Raw genomic sequence first — 17943 nt, 5'->3', positions numbered from 1 at the left:
TGGGGGGGGGGGGGTAATAGCACTTAAGTATGGGGAGGTAATGCTCTTAAGCACAACAACGAAGTAAATAGAACTGGGGGACAGGGTGCCCCAGGATGCTGCCTTATATACATAAGGAAAAACCCCCCAGGGACTGGTAATAGACCTCTGGTACTGTCACGACTTAGGGTCAAGCGACAGGGGAAACACAAACCAAAAGACGCTGGGGGCGTTCGACTGAGTCTTTACCGAAGCGATGGTGAGCAGAGCTCAAATCTAAGGCTAGGGACAAGTGAATATATTAGTGAGGTAAGAAAGAATACAAGAAAGGGCTTACTGACCTAGGGACAAGAGGTCGAAACTGAGGTCCCCAGGGCAGCAGAGGCCGGCTTATATACATGGGGAGATAAGGGTAGGCTGTGCGCACTGGTCCGTGCACAGCTGGTCCGTGTACAGCATGCTGACACGGCCCCGGGGGCCAGTGAGTCAGAGAGGCTGTGTCAGCGGAGCCCGAGCTGTGCCGTGCACTGCTGTCCTATCTAATCTGATCATACAGTAGATAATGACACATCTATATCGGGCATATAGTACAGAGGTCACGGGTTCGAGCCCGTGAAAAGGAAAAATTAAAAAACGGCTAGACGCCGTGCCAACTCGTGACATTACCCCCCCCCCCTCAACGGCGCATGACCTCATGCGAGGCGCCCTTGTCCATCTCCCACCCGGAGCGGCAGCGTGCTTCAGTCAGCGGCGAGGGCATTGGCTGGAAGTTGAGACCACCAAAGGTAGCAGCATTGAGGCGGCGAGGGGCGTTTGGATTCTTCCGGTGGAAGTCAGCTCTGAGGGCCGGCGCATTCGCAACATTGCGCGCCAGTTCCCATGACGTGTGCGAGTCGTCATAACCCTTCCACTTGATGAGGTACTGCAGCTGACACCAGAAGATCCTCGAATCTTTGATCCACTCAACCTCATACTCCTCGTCACCCTCAACTTCGATCGCAGGCGGCTTCTCCGGCTCCCGGCCCGGGATCTCGCTATGTGTGTACTTGCTAAGCAAGGAGACATGGAACACTGGGTGTACCGGCACCGATTTTGGTAGGACTAATTCGTAATCCAAGTCTCCAAGCTTTCACCGCACGGCATAAGGTCCGAGACGCTTGGGACTGAGCTTCTTGCTCAGCTGTTTCAGTTTAAGGTTCTGAGCGTCAAGCCAAACCTTGTCCCCCGGTGCGAAGACCGGTGCCTTTTGCACGTGCTTGTTGTAGTACACCTTCATGCGCTCGGCCGACAGCTTGAGCACAGAGCGCGTGTCATCGCAAATCTCCTTCAGGATCTTGAGCCGATCAGCGGCTGCAGGCATCGCAGACATCGGATTGATCCGAACCTGGATCTCAGGATTGTACCCTTGATGCAGGAAGAATGGGGAGTGTCCGGTTGCGGAGTGAACTCGGTTGTTCAGTGCAAACTCCGCGAGCAGCAACTGCTTTGCCCAATCATCCTGCCTGTGGCTGGTGAACGCACGCAGGTACTGCTCGATCTCCTGATTCCAGCACTCAGTTTGGCCGTCCGTCTGAGGGTGGAACGCTGTGGACAGTGCCGGCTCGATCCCTAGTCCCTTGTACACTGCATGAAGATATTTCGAAGCAAACTGGGGACCTCGGTCTGATATGACCTTGGCCGGGGCCCCATGATGCTTGAACACATCGCGGATGTACAGGTCTGCCGCACCTTCTGCCATCAGGGTCTCATGACAGGCTGAGAAGTGGACCTGCTTTGTGAAGCGGTCAGCGGTAACCAGGATTGAGTTGAATCCATCAGACTTTGGCAAGCTGGCGATCATATCCATGGTGATGATCTGTCACGGGCGCTTGGGGATCTCGTTCGGCTTCAGCGGACCCTGGGGTTTGGCTGGGAATGTCTTGGTATGGTTGCACACGTCGCAGGTGCTTATATACTCATTGACGAATTTGGACATTCCTGGCCACCAGTAGTTCTGTGACACAAGCTCGAGGATTTTGGCACGACCACCATGACCGGCGATCGGCGAGTCGTGGTGGATCTTGACTATATCCTGCCGGAGCTCCGCGTTCTTTGGGACATATACGCACCCGCGGAACAGCAGAAGCCCTTGCTCGGCATGTCATTCCTCAAAACCCCTTTGCAGCCGGGATGGCCCGAGGTCCTGCACCTTTTCAAGTGCCTCGGCCACCTCCCGATCCTTCTCCGAACATTCCCTGATGCGTTTCAGAAGCGATTGATCGGCCGTCACCGAGGCATGACTGCGCCTGGCGGAGGCAATGCGGAAGTGCTCCAGCTTGAGAACCACCTGATCGGTATTATCGTCCTCATCGCCGACCTGATGGTCTGATCGGTGTGACAGGGCATCAGTCTTTCCATTCGACGTTCCAGCCTTGTGTGTGATGCGGAAGTCGAAGCGAGCCAGAAATAGCGACCATCGCACTTGACAACGCATGAGGTGCTGAGATGTCCGCCAGTATGCGAGGTTCTTATGATCGGTTACAATCTCAAACTGATTGGGTAACCCCTCGAGATAGTGACGCCAATCGTCTAGTGCCTCAATGATCGCGAGCATCTCCTTATTGTAGATCTCATAGTTATGCTGGGCAGGGTCCATAGCGTGAGATTGGAAGGTGATAGGGTGCCATTTGCCGTCGTCCTGCTTCTGCATCAACACACCGCCAGTGGTGTACCCCGAGGCGTCGACTTCGATACGCGTTTCCCGGTTAGGGTCGTATAGCGCCAAGACTGGAGTTGTCGCAAAGAGCCGCTTGAGCTCATCGAAGGCATGCTGCTCCTCTTCATCCCAATGCCATGGGTCATTCCCTGTGAGTCGGTTGTGTGGTTGCGAGATCTTAGCGAAGTCCTTAATGAAGTGGCGGTAAAAGTTGGAGAACCCCCGGAACTTCTGAACATCTTTTTTGTTCCGGGGTACTGGCCACTCATTGATTCCTTTTAGCTTCGCGGGATCCATCGCTACCTCATCGCCACCAAACACATAGCCAACGTAGTCGACCTTGGGAACATCCCATTCGCACTTCTCAGGCTTCAGGAATAGATCGTTGTCCTGAAGGTGGCAAAGAACCTCGCGTGTGACCTTTTCATGCTCCTCTTTGTTAGTGGAGAAGATGAGTATGTCATCCAGGTACACGAGGATCTTGCCGCTGACGATAAGATCATGGAAGATCTCATTCATCATGGCCTGGAAGGTCGCAGGGGAATTGGTGAGGCCAAAGAACATCACCAGGGGTTCATACAGTCCCCAGTTAGTCACGAAGGCGGCTTTCCATTCATCACCGGCTTTGATCCGGACATTGTTATAGCCCCATCTGACATCGAACTTGGTGAAGAGCGTGGCGCCATGGAGCTTGTCTACCATTTCGGCGATCAGCAGCAGCAGGTAACGATTCTTGACGGTGATTGCGTTCAACCAGCGGTAGTCCTGTATGGGTCGAAGCATCCCTTCCTTCTTTTTGATGAAGAAGAAAGGGGACGAGATGGGCGATTTCGACTCCCATATGTAGCCTTTTGCCAGCTGCTCCTTGAGGAACTTGTCAAGTTCCTTCTGCTCGTTGTTCGACAGAGGGTACACCTTTGAATGGAATGTCGAATAGCCGGGCACGAGTTCGATTGTGTGATCGTACGGCTGCCTTTCGGGTAGCTGTTCCGAAGCTTTCTTTGAGAAAACCTTCAGAAACTCGTGGTATTGCTTGGGCACCGACTCTTCGGCGGTCTTGACGACCTTCTTTTTGATCTCCTCTTCAGCAAACAGCTGGGAGTATGTATGTCCTGCCGCGACAAACAGCTGAGGAGCGCCGGGAAGCATAATGCCTTGCTCCCAGGCTTCGATCAAGTCGGCCTCATCCCACTCTACTTCCGCCGGAGTTTCTTTGGGTTTGAAGTCCGGGAGTACCTTACTCCGGCAAGCACCTATAACCGACCGTCTGGACTTTGGCGAACGCCTGCACGCTGTGGGCCTGACCCCCGTATCATGCGCAGTCGCTGCTTGCTCCATCCGGCCAGCCCTCCTGGCACTGCACGTTTCAGGGCATCGTGACAATTTGAGGGAGCCTTTCTCCCAATCGATCTCGGGGTTGTGCTCACGTAGCCAATCCAACCCAACGATCACATCTTCCGGACCGATGTCTGTGATCATAAACACCGTCTTCTCGATGTGTTCTCCTATGTGCATCTGTAGCACTGCTACTTCCGAGATGCTTCCGTTTTTGTTCAGGGTGCCGTCGATATTGTATAGTGGAATCAGCTCCTTTAATTTCCGCGCCTGCATCTTATTTTCTAGAATGAATCGCTTATTGATAAACTTCGTGGTGGCTCCGCTATCCATCATAGCGATTATGTCCTTGTGCCGTCTTTTCCCTTGGAGTTGAACTGGAATGTGAAAATGCTGGGACCCCTGGTCCAACTCATACACCATTGCAGTCGACAATACATCGTACTTATTACAGGATATATGCGGCCCGACGCGTGCGGCACGAAGCGTGGACCGGATCAAAAACCCTCCTCCTTCATCGCCCAATAATGCTCGAGCTCCTCACGCATCGACTTCACCTGTGCCATTAAGTCCGCCAGCTCCGATTGCTTGGATTTCGCTGAAGCGGCACTTATACTTGCCGAGGGTGATGTCATGACGGGGGCACTTGTCGCAGCCTGGGTGGATCCCGAGGCAACCGTAGCCCGCGCATCGGCGTGTTTTGTGTAAGGCTTGTCCTTACAATTGGGGCACTCAAAATGTCGGTACCCTTGCTTCCCGCAGCCAAAGCAAGTGCCAGGGAAGTTGCCTTTTCCGACGGCCGCATTGATGCTGGCCGAAGCTGCGTGTGTCGAGGGTGCACCACCACATGCCCCTCCGCGTCCTCAACCTCGTGACGAGAAGAAGTTGTTCAACTCGGGCTGTCAGGCCCGGCTGACGTCGAGGATTTGCTCGACCTTGGTGGCGCGCTTGTCAGCGGCTTGCCACGTGGCAAAGGTCTCGAGCTCAATCTTTCGATAGACATGGGAAGGGATGCCGCTCAGGTACTTGTCACGTAGCTCCAGGTCCCCATACCCGGAACGGTCCGCCGGACCCTTGAACAGCGCGGAAAATTCCGCGGCGGTGCGCTTTTCGCACACAGTTTTGTCAGCGCAGAGCTTGGTGAGCTCCACCTGTGCCGCGGCGGCGGCGTCGAGATTCCCGAAGCGGGCCTTGAATGCCGTGAGAAAGGCTGCTTCGTCAGTGAACGGAGTCGTGGCTTCCTGAGTCCCAATCTGGACAGCGGCGAGCTGGGCGAAGATGGGAGTGGCCCAGGCTTGTGTGTCACCATCGAGGAGGCTGAGGGCAACTTGGACCTTCAACTCGACAGTGAAGAGGGTCGTATTGACTGCCCAGTAGATGAGCAACTGGGAGACGAAGCGGTTGCACTCGACAACTGTTTTGCCGTCATATCGGAGAGGAAGGAGAAGCTTCAGCATCTCCTTGTTAGGAGGGGGCGCTGGCGATGACATTACCGGCGACGAGGGGGACGGAGGACTGCCCGCGGCCGAAGGCGACTGTTGTGACTATCCGCCGGGCAAACTTCTCGTGGAACGAGTGCTTGTGCAGCCTCGCGGCGGCGACGGCGGTGGAGGCGACGGAGGAAGCCCGGGGGCGGGGTTACGTAAGACAGGGACTGAAGGCGAGGCGGTGACCGCTGACGATGAGCCGGTCCAAGAATGCGGTGGAGTGTCGCTGGGCTCGGTCTTGGGAGGCCTTTCCAACCGCGGCCCCAAGGAGGACTGGGGGATCGCTTGAGGGGTCGCTGGAGGCTGTGCGACTGCCTCAGTTCTTCGAGGAAGATTGGGGTCTCCTTGTGTTTGACCTGTACTGGTGACAGGTTGGGGGATGCGGGTGCCTGGAGAGGCGGGATGGGATGCAATGGGAGTGACATGGTGGGAGACAGATCGGGACGCGTACTTGAGATCTGGCCCAAGGGGGTGCTAGACTCATTGGATGGGTACAAAGCGTCCGCCTTCAACGGTAATGGAGCACGGGGTTCGATTGGGGTACGGCTGTCGGTCACAGTCGAAGAAGAGGGAGCCGGGATCGTCAAAGCGTGCGACGTCAACGTGATCTTCAGCGTCGAATGCGTGCTCAAGTCCCATGTAGTTGAAGGCTTTTTCAGCCACGATGGATGGAGGGAGGAAGGAGAGGTGCGCGTACTACGAAAGGCCGTTGTAGACTAGCTTACACCTACGGCATCCGAGGTGACACTAGGGTTTGCAATTCACGTGGGGCCCAGTACTGCTTTTGGCTAGTATGCAGCAGGAACCTAGACCACGCGTCCGTGAGGACAAGTACCGCCCACTGAAGTGCAGGTACTGAAAAGTTCGTTCCCTTAGTGGTGGCAATGTATAGTACGCTTATCTATGTATAGTAGGGTACAGTAGGGTGCGCACCACCCAACCTATAGGAAGTGAATGTGAGTTTGTAGGAGTCCCGAGGAACGCCGGCAGTGGTGAGGAGTTTCGACCTAATGTCGCGACTTAGGGTCAAGCGACAGGGGAAACACAAACCAAAAGACGCTGGGGGCGTTCGACTGAGTCTTTACCGAAGCGATGGTGAGCAGAGCTCAAATCTAAGGCTAGGGACAAGTGAATATATTAGTGAGGTAAGAAAGAATACAAGAAAGGGCTTACTGACCTAGGGACAAGAGGTCGAAACTGAGGTCCCCAGGGCAGCAGAGGCCGGCTTATATACATGGGGAGATAAGGGTAGGCTGTGTGCACTGGTCCGTGCACAGCTGGTCCGTGCACAGCATGCTGACGCGGCCCCGGGGGCCAGTGAGTCAGAGAGGCTGTGTCAGCGGAGCCCGAGCTGTGCCGTGCACTGCTGTCCTATCTAATCTGATCATACAGTAGATAATGACACATCTATATCGGGCATATAGTACAGAGGTCACGGGTTCAAGCCCGTGAAAAGGAAAAATTTAAAAAAACGGCTAGACGCCGTGCCAACTCGTGACAGGTACCTAGCTGGGTAAGGATTACTAAGTATCATGTGCCCTATGGTGCGATATGGTGTTATCGATGATGTTATAGTCTGGCCCTGCCCTGCCCTGGGCCTAGGGTCCAGAATTGACTGACCTATGGCTTAGTGCCTGAGCCTAGCTCCTACCTATAATGTCAGAATGATGTTATGGTCCAGACAGAGTCTGGTTTCTATCTAGAAAAGGTCCAGCATCACACATGACGGATGCTTATGCAAACCCCACCTTGTTGGAACAAGGGTGCAACGGCACAGGGTGCATTTGTTCACAGGCGTAGCGATGCCCGTAAGGAACAATCGTATACTGTACATACATCGTGTGGGGTTGTTATATACTATGATAGGGGCCTCCAGCCCCTGGCTACTTGCGCGCCCGAGCTTTTGAGCTCATTCCTGACTGCGCGGGTCAGCACATTTCAACACACCTGACATGACAACCATTGTCTGAATAGGTATGCTTTGTTATTTTGCCATAGATAGTGAATTTGGCCATGCAACCCAATCACCAGGCTGGCGAGCAGTTACAAAACTTATAAGGATTCTATTTGTATCTATAACTAGACATTCTCACCCGGCTTTTGCTGATATAACAGATAAGCCCAGATCAAATCATATTTTAATTTGTCTTATACCCAGACCCATTGTATCTGCACCCCATCACTGCAAACAAGGGTCTGGGGCATTTTGATAGAGCCATCCCCCCTTACGTTTAGTGCTCATGTAGCACTCATGTAGCACTCATGTAATGGTCACAGAATTGATACTGCATCAGTCCATCAATGTAACAAGTCAATCTAATCCAATATCAGGATCTGGTGGGTTTGTTATTATTTACATTGGGGATTGGTTTCATGGTGATTCACGCCCTTTAATGGGCAGCTAATACTTATTCTATGCTTCCATGTATGCACTCCTGTAGACTTTTCTAAAATATTAGGATCGGATACAGTATATACCGGGGCCGGGGTGAGTGAAGCATTACAGTCAATCAACCCAGCCTATTTGGGTAACTACTCCTAGCAACTTGTGTGTGTGCACTTGCCCTTCTGTGCTTCACTGTTTCCAACTGAACATATGTGGAACATGTGAATGCATACTGTTATAGCCTCAAGACCACACCCCAGATTTAAATGCAGTAAAAGAAAACTGTGTTCATGACTCAGCAACAGCTTGATACACTTGATGGTTGAGTGGTTTGAGGCATATCTTTACACTTGAAGACAATTACAAGAAGTGCAAAATATATACAGCTAGCAAATAATTTTGTTGCACCACGCTCGCAGCACTGAGGGACAGGTGCGTGCACACAAGTTGCTAGGAGTAGTTACCCAAATAGGCTGGGTTGATTGACGCAATGATGCGGTATCAATTCTGTGACCGTTACATGAGCGCTACATGAGCGCTAAACGTAAGAGGGGAGGGCTCTATCAAAATGTCCCAGACCCTCGTTCGCGGTGGTGGGGTGCGGATACGACAGGTCTGGGTACGAGACAAATTTGTATATGAGTGAGTATGTACTGAACTGGGCTCGGAGCGCATGAGCGCCGACTTGCTCAAACGTGAATTCGACTGGGGCTTAGTAGTGTTCACGTCAAGGTGTTTGTTTGCTTCCATCTTATGTGAAGCCGTTCCCTACATGTTGTTCTTCACACTATACGTCCGTCTGGAGTAAGTGTCAACCATAGTGTACAGGTTCTATAATTTATGTATTCTCTCAGACAGTCGAGGCAATTACTGAAACAACAGTAGAATAGCGTGATATCAGTGAAGCCAGCCGTTCGTGAACTATGAGACACATGGACCTGAATTGAGATGAGCAGATGTCAATGTAGCTGTACGGCCCGACGGGACCGTTGCGCAACCAGGCCGCGCAAGAGGATATGTTCCGTCCAAACTTGTGATGCAGCATCTAGGCTGTCTGTGCTTGTAGTATCATGTTCTGGGGTATCATCGAGACGCGGCACCGGGACTCGACGAATTTTCGACATCGAGGATGGTTGCTTATCTGGCGGGGGAAGAGGCTTCGGCATCGCAGCGTTTGCAGGAGAGGAGTGGTGAGATGCAATGTGGGAGTCCGACGCACGGCGCTGGATACTTAGACGGCGCACTGGCTGGTCCCAATCCCGCAACTCCACCGGCTGCAGCCGGGGACAGTGGCACGTCTTCCACAGCGACTTGCAGAGGTAGCAGAACTGGACCGCGCACACGCACGTCATATGATAGCACCCGCTACGCAGCTCGATCATCTGGTCGCACGCAGGGCAGCGCGCCCATCCCTTCTGGCTTGCGAGTTCGAGCACAGCTTTCTGCCCAGAATCGTGCTCGCACCGGTGCCCGCGGCCGGGATGCACAGCGCCCCTGCAGCGGCTGCATGTATGGGTCCCGCAGCCTGGGGATGGACAAGACAACACGGGGGCGAAAGAGTCCTTGCGGCGCGCGCCGAGGAAGCGGCTGCAGGACGGCTTGGCACAGTACACGCGGCATGTAGTGCTGAATTCCACATCCTTCACGGCGAACACGTCTCTCAACGCCGAAGGCATGAATCGGGTGAAGGAGCGGTCAAGGATGCGCTGGTGGCAACAGCTTGGCGGGAAGAGAGACTCGTCGCGCGTGGCGACCTCGACTAGATTGATAAGGCACGGGACGTCGAAGTAGTGGCCGCACGGCACGCGGACCTGGACGCCTTCGATAGGGCATTGGCATATCACGCAGTCGTGGCTCTTCCTGCTGTGGTCGGAGTCAGGGTTACATGCTGTGCAGATGATGCGTCATAGGCCCACTCACAGGAGTTTGGTGACGGCTGTGCGTAGAGATGCAGTGCGAGGCCTCCCGTGTGCGACACGGGACATGGCCCGCCTCAGGATAGCGGGCGAGGCTCTCTTGTCGTTGCGCATTCGTTTCAAGAGCCTATGCAAATCTACGCTTAGAAAGGGCTTGCGATGTGAAGAGAGTGAACTTACCGGGTGTGCGCTGTTGTGGGGCTTAGGACTGACGGCAACTCGACCAGCGAGAAGGAGCTCGCGGACGCATCGGGCAACATGACTTCGATCTGCTGCAGACGATATGGCGGCCGTTTGGGAACGGTGCTGTCCACGCCCGCCTCGTACACGCCTCCGCTTGGCAATCGACGCCGATTTTCATCTCCGGAGACAACGTCCTCCCATGGCTTCCGACCAGCATCCATAGTGACAAAATCAGCGAACATGTCAAAGTCGTCCCCGAAGGTGGGCCAGGGTTCAGTGTCGGTGTCTTCGACTGGCACCGGCGGTAGTGGGCGGTCGATGAGCGCGGCGGAGCGGGCTGCGGGGGTCATGAATGTTCGTAAACGATGAGCACGGGGCGAACGCCGCGGGGCGTGCGGGCCTTATCAATGCTCGCGACACGTGTCTTCATACAACTGCTGCTGAGATCCGGCGAGAGTGCCCTGCAGCTCCCGGCGCAGTGGGTGCGGGATCAGTCCACTGAGCGCGGGACGCTGGACCCACAGGAGCACAGGTCAGCCTAGGCGAGATGAGTGGGTGGCTGAGTGCACAGTGGGGAGGCCGTGCCGTCACTGGTGGGCTGCCGGACGAGTGGCAAGCGTAGGGGAAGCGAAGCGTGAAAGAGAGACGCGATATGGGCGGCTGGATATGTTGGTGTACGTCTCGTGGAGGGAGCGTGTTTCCGGTCCGGCGAGAAGTACGCGTGCTTCGCAATGCCTAAATGCAGATCGATGATGATCCATGCTCTGGATATCCAGTCCGCGTATGCTGGGGCAAACTCTTGCCACTCGGGATGCGAATGTTCTGCACGAATGAAGCGTGTCTGATTCGATGTGTGACCGATCGAGAATCAGTGCATTCCTCCTGACGCACGGCAGGGCAGAATATCCAATCAGGGGCGCATATTAAAAGCACAACGATCTTGAGCGATCGCCTCCCGGCGTTGAGTGGCCAAATTCTCATGGGGACCATGAAGGTCACCATAGACACCCGAAGCGCGCTCGATCATGCTCTCAGATCCGCGAGTGCAGGGATTGGACATGGCGGCTTGGCACGATCTCGATAATCGGATTAGAGTCGTTTAGGCTTTCCTACGGTGCGTCTGTCGTGTACATCAGAGCTTGATACGGACATTTGTGCCACTCAAGCTGGGTCAGCATCGCAGCATGACGCTGGGCTGGTCTGCTCGTGGAAGATTATCACGAAAGGTGTGTTCCTGTGATGATACGCAGTTGTCAAGGAGCGTACGCATGTGTGTAGAAGAACTCACCAAATGTTTCATTGTTGGTCGTATGCCACGATCTCTGAAATTTTGGAAGGTAGGCAGATTTCCCAGAGGCTGGCTTCTGCCAAGTGCTGGCAGAGTGACAATTGCCACCTGCGGCGGAAGATGCTGATTTCAGCTCTCTATTGTGGAAGTAGCAGTAATTCTCGTGATGCCTTCACCTTCGCATTTTACAGCAACAAGGGGCCTAGTTTACCCATATATTGTTGCCCTGAGTACGTGCATGTTAGATGGGCGTTAGTTCACATGGCATTGAGGACAAATCCGTCTCTACCGCTGTCGCTACATATCAACACCCATGTGAGGAAAGAACTTGAGTCCTAGAAACACGACTGGATGGAAGCTAGGCTCGAGGAGGGTTCATTGACAATGTGCGGAAATAGGTTGGGCTAGATTATTATACATGGCTTCGGACACCATCCTGCGCCGTTGCTGGGTTACCTGCATGGAAACCAACGTAAATGTCATAACCAGTATGAACTGCAGAGGAAGATCGGATATGGATTAGAGTACAGTATCAGTGCTCTGGCAATGCTCAGGTAAATTTGAATATCAAGATGTACAGTGGGGCTCCCCCGCACTGCGCAGCAGGCGCTGTACTGCGGAAAATCCGTCATACCAACATCAGGGAGAACGGAAACGAGCCCAGCGCCGAGACGTCACCTACAAACTGCCATCTGTTCCCGCGAAATCAAGCTGTCCTCGCTGTTGTGCCGCAATCGGATGCCAGGATACGATAGAGCTCGAAGACTGTTACCCCACGAAACATCCTTACGCCGGATGTTCTAGACAGATACTCCTGAGGTTCTCTCTCTCTCTCTCTCTCTCTCTCTGTCTCTCTGTCTCTCTGTCTGAAAAGGCCCTCAACAGATCCGAAATGCTTCGATATTAGGGAGAGGTATGGAGGCTGAGAGCAAGCTGGCTGGTCAGCCACCGTGCGCACGCGGAGCGGCAGACTGCCGGCCGTCGCCGCAACATCAAAACCTGGCCCGGCCGCGTCTTGCTCTTGTTCCCCTCGTCGCCCTCGTCCCTCACCACCGTCCTCGCTGCAGCTCGCCTTCCGACATGAAGTTCGCCAGCCCAGCCCTCGCCCTCGCCGCCTTCGTGACCGGCGCGGCCGCTCAGCTCACGATCCTGAGCCCTGGAGGTCCTGACTTGTGGTGGGGTGCGTGTCGTTATCGCCTTGGCCTTCGCCAGCCGTCAACTCACTCAAATGTTTTTACACAGTCGCACAGTCGCAGAACACCGTCATCTGGACATGCGACACCTCGCCCTACAGCACCTTCACTGTCTTGTGCGACGTCTTTCGTCATACCCTCTTCATACGACCCCATCTGACTTGATACCGTCCTCCACACAGGATCGACAACTCTGACCCGAAGATTCTGACCTCCGAGCTTGCCATCATCGCGCAGCAGGAGAATTTCGATTGCTCCGAGACCATCTCGCAGTACCAGGTCACCATGCCTGCTGCGAGCGGTTATACCCTCATCTTCGCTAACCCCTTGAACAACACTGACGTGAGTGTCCCTCAGTGACATCTTCCCTTTTCACGCCGTCTATCGTCGGCGCAACTTACACGATTCTCGCGCAGGTCTACGCCCAAACACAGCCCTTCGAGATCAAGGCCCTCGGTGCGACCTACCCGGCTGCCTCTGCTACACCCACAGGAGGTTCGAGCGCGACCGTCAGCGGTAGCAGCAGTGCAGCGGCTTCTGGCGCGTCTGCATCGTCTACCGCCGCGACCTCTAGCAAGAAGAATGCCGCGGGCCGTGTCGCCGCCCCAGTTGTAGCCCTCGCTGCCCTTGCGGCTGCCGCCGGTATCGCCTTTGCGTGTGGCATCAGCGCGGACGCTACATGATGGACATAAACATGGAATGGCATGGCTCGCGGCCTGCGTAACGCGGGATGTGGGATATGACAGCCTTTGTATGTGATATTGCTTTCGGCTTTCAGGTTTTGATCATCTTCTGCTGCACATGCACCCTCCTCCCCACCTCTACATCCTCGACACTTGGTGTCAAACTCACGTCGCCGCTCTTCACATCTGGGACTTTTCACACGTGCTTCGTTTTCGTTTCTGTTATTTTGGGGGTTGCGTCGCCATACTAGCAGACTCTGTCTGGTGCTCTGTACTTCACACTCATTTCATAATGCGCTCGTTTGACCCGGATAATATGCCTTGATATGACTCTGAGGACGGTCGAGTGTCATTTCTACGAGTGTCGCTGAGATCTGCCACACCCAATTTCCGAACAGATCGGACATCTTCCCTCGCAAACAGGGGCCATCTCAGCTCCGGTATGTGCTTTCTCTCCGTAGTGATCATCTATGGTGCCTCACGTTGACGAAGACGAATGATCGCGGACAATATGCAGCCACCCGCACTCCACGCTCTCGTATACGGGCGCCTCAGTCCACCGCAGCTGTGTTCACGGGGCGTCAACCTATGGACAATCACATCGATTGTGTGCCCGGAATGTACTCCGAGAAGGTGCATGTATGCGCCCCTGTTCTGTACCACATAGCTGTGCAGATATGGGCGGCGTGATGATTAGGTCAATCGCCAGCCACACCGCGAATCACGGAGGCGACAAGCGCGCTGGGTTGAGGGTAAGAATCTAGTGCTGGCAAGACACAGCCACCACATTCAGGTATTCGTTGTATATGGGGCGTATTGCCGAGGTCTTCGCGCATCCGTGTGGCCGACGATCACTGATGCGGAGGCGAGCGTGTGACCTAAATCGTGTGCCGCAGGGAACTCTGGATATCTGGCAGCACGGGTGGTTGGCGTGGCTTCTATTCCTGGTATGGGTGATGGCGGTGCGCCGCGCCCTCAGACTTCACACAGGCGTCGTGTTACGGCTAAGTGTACACATACCGAGGATTGCATAGTGACAGGTCAACCAACCTCATGCCACCGCATGGTTTTGTGCATGCCCGCTCGCGCATTAAGGCAATGGTGTCCGAACGTCGCCACTGCTCAACACGGTTGCTGGTACGATCCATGAACTACGCGATTGGAGAGCTAGACATAATGAGCTCGCCGCTATTATAGACTCGGAGCCAAACAAGTTCAGATCTGTCTCTTCCTGCAGGCTCTTAGAACCAGCCTTCATTGTGACATACTCGCTCCTACATACTAGAGGTCAAGTCAGGGCCTGTTCAGTGGCTAGTACTAGTAGGCAAGCTCGTGCTCACGCTGTGGTAGGGCCAGATGACCCACTGGCGAACTCCGCGGAAAGGCGCAAGGCAGGCGTAGCCTGCCCGAATGGGCATTTTCTGGTTTTTTTTCCTTCTCTTTCTAATCTTGTTCATAGGATACGAAGTATTCCGATTAGCCCTCGAAGACGACTCGTCGCGCTCTACGCGCGAATCAATATCTACTCGCGATCGGACAGAACGACGGCCAGGCACGCGCATCAGGCGTGCGGGGGCATCTGTACGTGATTTCTTTATTCATGTATCCCTTTCCCAGGACGCCCGGAATGATGCTGAGCGCACTAGGACGTAGAGTCGAGCGAGCGATCGCGGCTCCGCTGCTTGTTGGGAGGGCAACGTATTCGTAAATAGAGCCGAGTGCGGTCGACTCTGACTCCCTGAGACATCGCCTGCAGCGCGACGTTGAGCGACGGCGCGCACCTTCTGGCACACGACACCTGATTCGCATCTAATACGCTATGAGGCTAGCACGAGGGGGGGCCCTTTTACTCACGAGTTCGGGCCTGTACTTCCTCACTGGACCTCATCTTACCGCACTTCATCGGGACAGACTCCAGGATCTACACTCGTATCTAAGACTACCTTCAGAAAGGCCGCGGTCTTCCTACCGCACTACACTCTCTATTGTTATCGCTCACGCAGGGGGTCTTATCCTTCTCATCCACCATAATTCGCTCCAAGCGAGGTTCTCCGATCACCCGTCCATTCACTGAGGAACGACTCCACCAGGAGAAAATCGCTACTGCTCACGCGCAAAGCTTGATGACAAATCAAACCCAACATGCTGCGTTGCAGCCAGTATCATGCCGCGTGCCCCAACAGCATCAGGAGGGCTACTCAACTCTTGCTGTTCGTTTGTTCATTTGCGGGATAAGCACCTCTTTGGTAGCAAGCACAGGCAATTCGCTGTCAGCAAGCGATTTCTGGTGCCCTGAGCACAGGCAGACAGATATCCAACATTCAGTCTCAGTTTTTTTCTCACAGAAATAATATTCTAAATAACACAAAAACTGCAAAAGTGCAAGCATCATTGCTATAATTAAGAACGTATGAGGTATAGAGCACCTTTGAGAATAATAACGAGTAAACACATACTAGGCGCAAAGCGCTTTAACGTGCCAGCGACGTAGGTCCAAGAGCTAGTACAGTTGACTGCACCCGGGAGCTCCTGAGTAGCAGCTGCACGTGCCATCACATTGCGCTGCAGAGGTTGAAGGGCAGCACACGCGCGAGGCCGGGGCGGGTGTGCAGCTGCTGCACATGCCATCACATTGCGCTGCGGAGGTTGGCGAGCGACAGACGTGCGAGGCAGAGACGGGCATGCAGCTGCACGTGCCGTCACATTGCGCTGCGGAGGTTGTCGAGCGACAGACGTGGGGGACTGTCGTGCATTGATCAGAAGAAGTAGGACTGATTCGTCCGGATAAGGTGGCGGCCGCAGGTGGGCCCAATAAGGCGGCGGCACCTCGCCACCAACGCCCAGATATGGCGGCGGGTCCTGGCGGTCAAGCCGAGTACATGTGACCGTGCCACAGTCGGGGCAGCACTTGTACTTCATACGGTGCGGGAGCCAGCGCCAGAACGCTCCCCTAACATGCGCGCACAGAAAGAGCCTGCATGACGGGTTCGCGCAGTAGACACGCTTGAGCGTCCCAAGTTCCTTGTCCTTTGCGTGGTAAAGCTCAACGAGCGCGGGGCTCAGGAATTGCTGGACAGACGCGAGGATAATACGCCTCCCACAGCAGCGCAGCGGGACGAGCGACTTGTCCTGCACCGCTGCTTCGAACAGCGCCACGATGCATTCTCTGTGGTAAAAGTCCCCGCAAGGTGCACGGAATTCGTCGCCATAGATGTGATTAGTGCAGATCACACACTTAGGTCCAGTCGCCCTGGTATGGGTATTTATTAGAGATGCACAGACGTACGGGAGACTGAAACTGACCGATGGGTACCCACGGATCCTTGACGCCGCACAGAGAGGCTTTCCGGAGTATTCGTAACGTGAGTGTTGCCGTGACCGTCTATCTGAGAGCCATTGTTGACGGTGTCTTGTGCTCTGTAGCAAGATATTATCGTCCTCGAATAATTCAACGACAGTGGTATTCTTACCTCGGAAAGGCTACATCATCGTCGTCAATTATGCTCAACCTGACGGCAAGAGCACGGGCTTGTTTATACAATCTATGTTTACGTGTATCCGCTGTCGCCACTTCAAATGCGGGCTCGAAGTCGGAAGCGACGTTGCCCTTGTTGACAAGACATAGTTACTTTCTGCTGGGACGGCAAGTGCACCAGAGAGTTAACTCTTACCGATGGTTGAACAGAGCTGGGCGCACGGGCTCGAGTACGAGCGAACATGAAAGGCGAAAGGCGAGAGGCGAGAGGCGAGAGGCGAGAGGCGAGAGGATGCTGCTACTAGCAGCCTTTTATTGATAGTCAAGGTGGCGTTTCGCCACTCTATGCCGAACGTTTCCGTAGGCAGACCAAACCTTACTCATCCGTTGGATACGTCCATTTTCCTACGCAACGCGCACTGGGCGAGATTAATCGTGACGACACAAGAATGTTTGAGTCACAGTCGGTCGCGAGCCTATTACTTGACGCGCGCAGATGAAGTCTTTATCTTCCCACGCCACATACAGTCAAGAGCACTAAGGTTTTTGGGTGTCCATTTCATCACGAGCTCCGCATTGACTCGGCGCCCTCGATCAAGGCTAATGTGAAAATAAGCAGTGCTTTCATGGCTATTAGGGTCAATGCGTCACCAGACAATCTCGATCCTAATCAAAGCCATGGGTCTAGTACGCTTTGAAGCTGCTGCGCGCCACAAGCTCCATCTCTTTGTCACCGCCTTCCCCTTTTCCCGGCTTTTGTCCTCGCTTAGCTCCCCCTCGTGTATATGGACTCGCTGCGGGCATCCGATAGCTCCCCCTCACGTATATATACTCGCCGCGGAGACCTCAGCCGCCTGATGCATCGCTCGCAGCGTTGCTCGTAGCATGGATTCGCGTTTCTCTCCCTCCCACATGGTCGTTTCCAGCCTTCGGTTAGGTCTCTTTTTGTCTCACGAGTTTCTGTGCCTTGTGGTGGCCTAGGTTCGGTTTGAGGCTGTCTCCGCAAGGGGCGGGCCCGAGCGCGAATAGAGCACGCCCACGCACCCCTCGCGTGGTCCTCCAAACTCAGATTCCTGTCCCACGCTGTTGTCTCGTCTCATCTCTACTTCTCACTCCCATATCCTCGTTGCGGCAATGCACTAATGAGCTGTATCGGTTTGTGAGCCCACACGGTCTGCCTATCCGAGTTCTGACGAAGCGTGCCGCAGCAAGAGAGGTGTAGTATCTTTAACTCACACATTCACCACTCAAACAGCCCTGTCGAACAATTGTGACCAGGGCTCACCCCAGCCGAGCCTCTGAAGCTCGGCCCACTAGACGCCA

The 17943-nt window shown here is 54.4% G+C and overlaps 4 protein-coding genes across 4 annotated transcripts; 1 reads left to right on the top strand and 3 right to left on the bottom strand.

Moving 5' to 3' along the window:
* Window positions 1-4506: 4506 nt before the first annotated feature.
* Window positions 4507-5921, bottom strand: POSPLADRAFT_1055400 (hypothetical protein; the record flags this gene model as incomplete). Its single annotated transcript, XM_024480636.1, has 3 exons — window positions 4507-4761; window positions 4927-5544; window positions 5571-5921. The coding sequence occupies 3 exons, from the start codon at window positions 5919-5921 to the stop codon at window positions 4507-4509; spliced, it is 1224 nt and encodes a 407-aa protein (XP_024340136.1).
* A 3241-nt stretch (window positions 5922-9162) lies between these two features.
* Window positions 9163-9681, bottom strand: POSPLADRAFT_1100593 (hypothetical protein; the record flags this gene model as incomplete). Its single annotated transcript, XM_024483201.1, has 1 exon — window positions 9163-9681. A coding segment is annotated over one exon (519 nt), but the record flags the coding sequence as incomplete, so codon positions are not given.
* Window positions 9682-12355: 2674 nt separating this feature from the next.
* Window positions 12356-12965, top strand: POSPLADRAFT_1095464 (hypothetical protein; the record flags this gene model as incomplete). The annotated part of the gene is made up of 4 exons (XM_024483126.1): window positions 12356-12449; window positions 12512-12578; window positions 12645-12804; window positions 12879-12965. Coding segments are annotated over 4 exons (408 nt in total), but the record flags the coding sequence as incomplete, so codon positions are not given.
* A 2374-nt stretch (window positions 12966-15339) lies between these two features.
* On the bottom strand, window positions 15340-16864 carry POSPLADRAFT_1139948 (hypothetical protein; the record flags this gene model as incomplete). Its single annotated transcript, XM_024485105.1, has 5 exons — window positions 15340-15437; window positions 15602-16395; window positions 16449-16562; window positions 16616-16752; window positions 16817-16864. The coding sequence occupies 5 exons, from the start codon at window positions 16862-16864 to the stop codon at window positions 15340-15342; spliced, it is 1191 nt and encodes a 396-aa protein (XP_024340133.1).
* Between the last annotated feature and the right edge of the window lie 1079 nt (window positions 16865-17943).

Source organism: Postia placenta (assembly GCF_002117355.1).
Source record: "Postia placenta MAD-698-R-SB12 unplaced genomic scaffold POSPLAscaffold_5, whole genome shotgun sequence".
In the NCBI taxonomy this organism is placed as follows: domain Eukaryota; kingdom Fungi; phylum Basidiomycota; class Agaricomycetes; order Polyporales; family Adustoporiaceae; genus Rhodonia; species Rhodonia placenta.
Note: the sequence above shows the minus strand (reverse complement) of the source record. Positions and strands in the feature narration are given on the sequence as shown.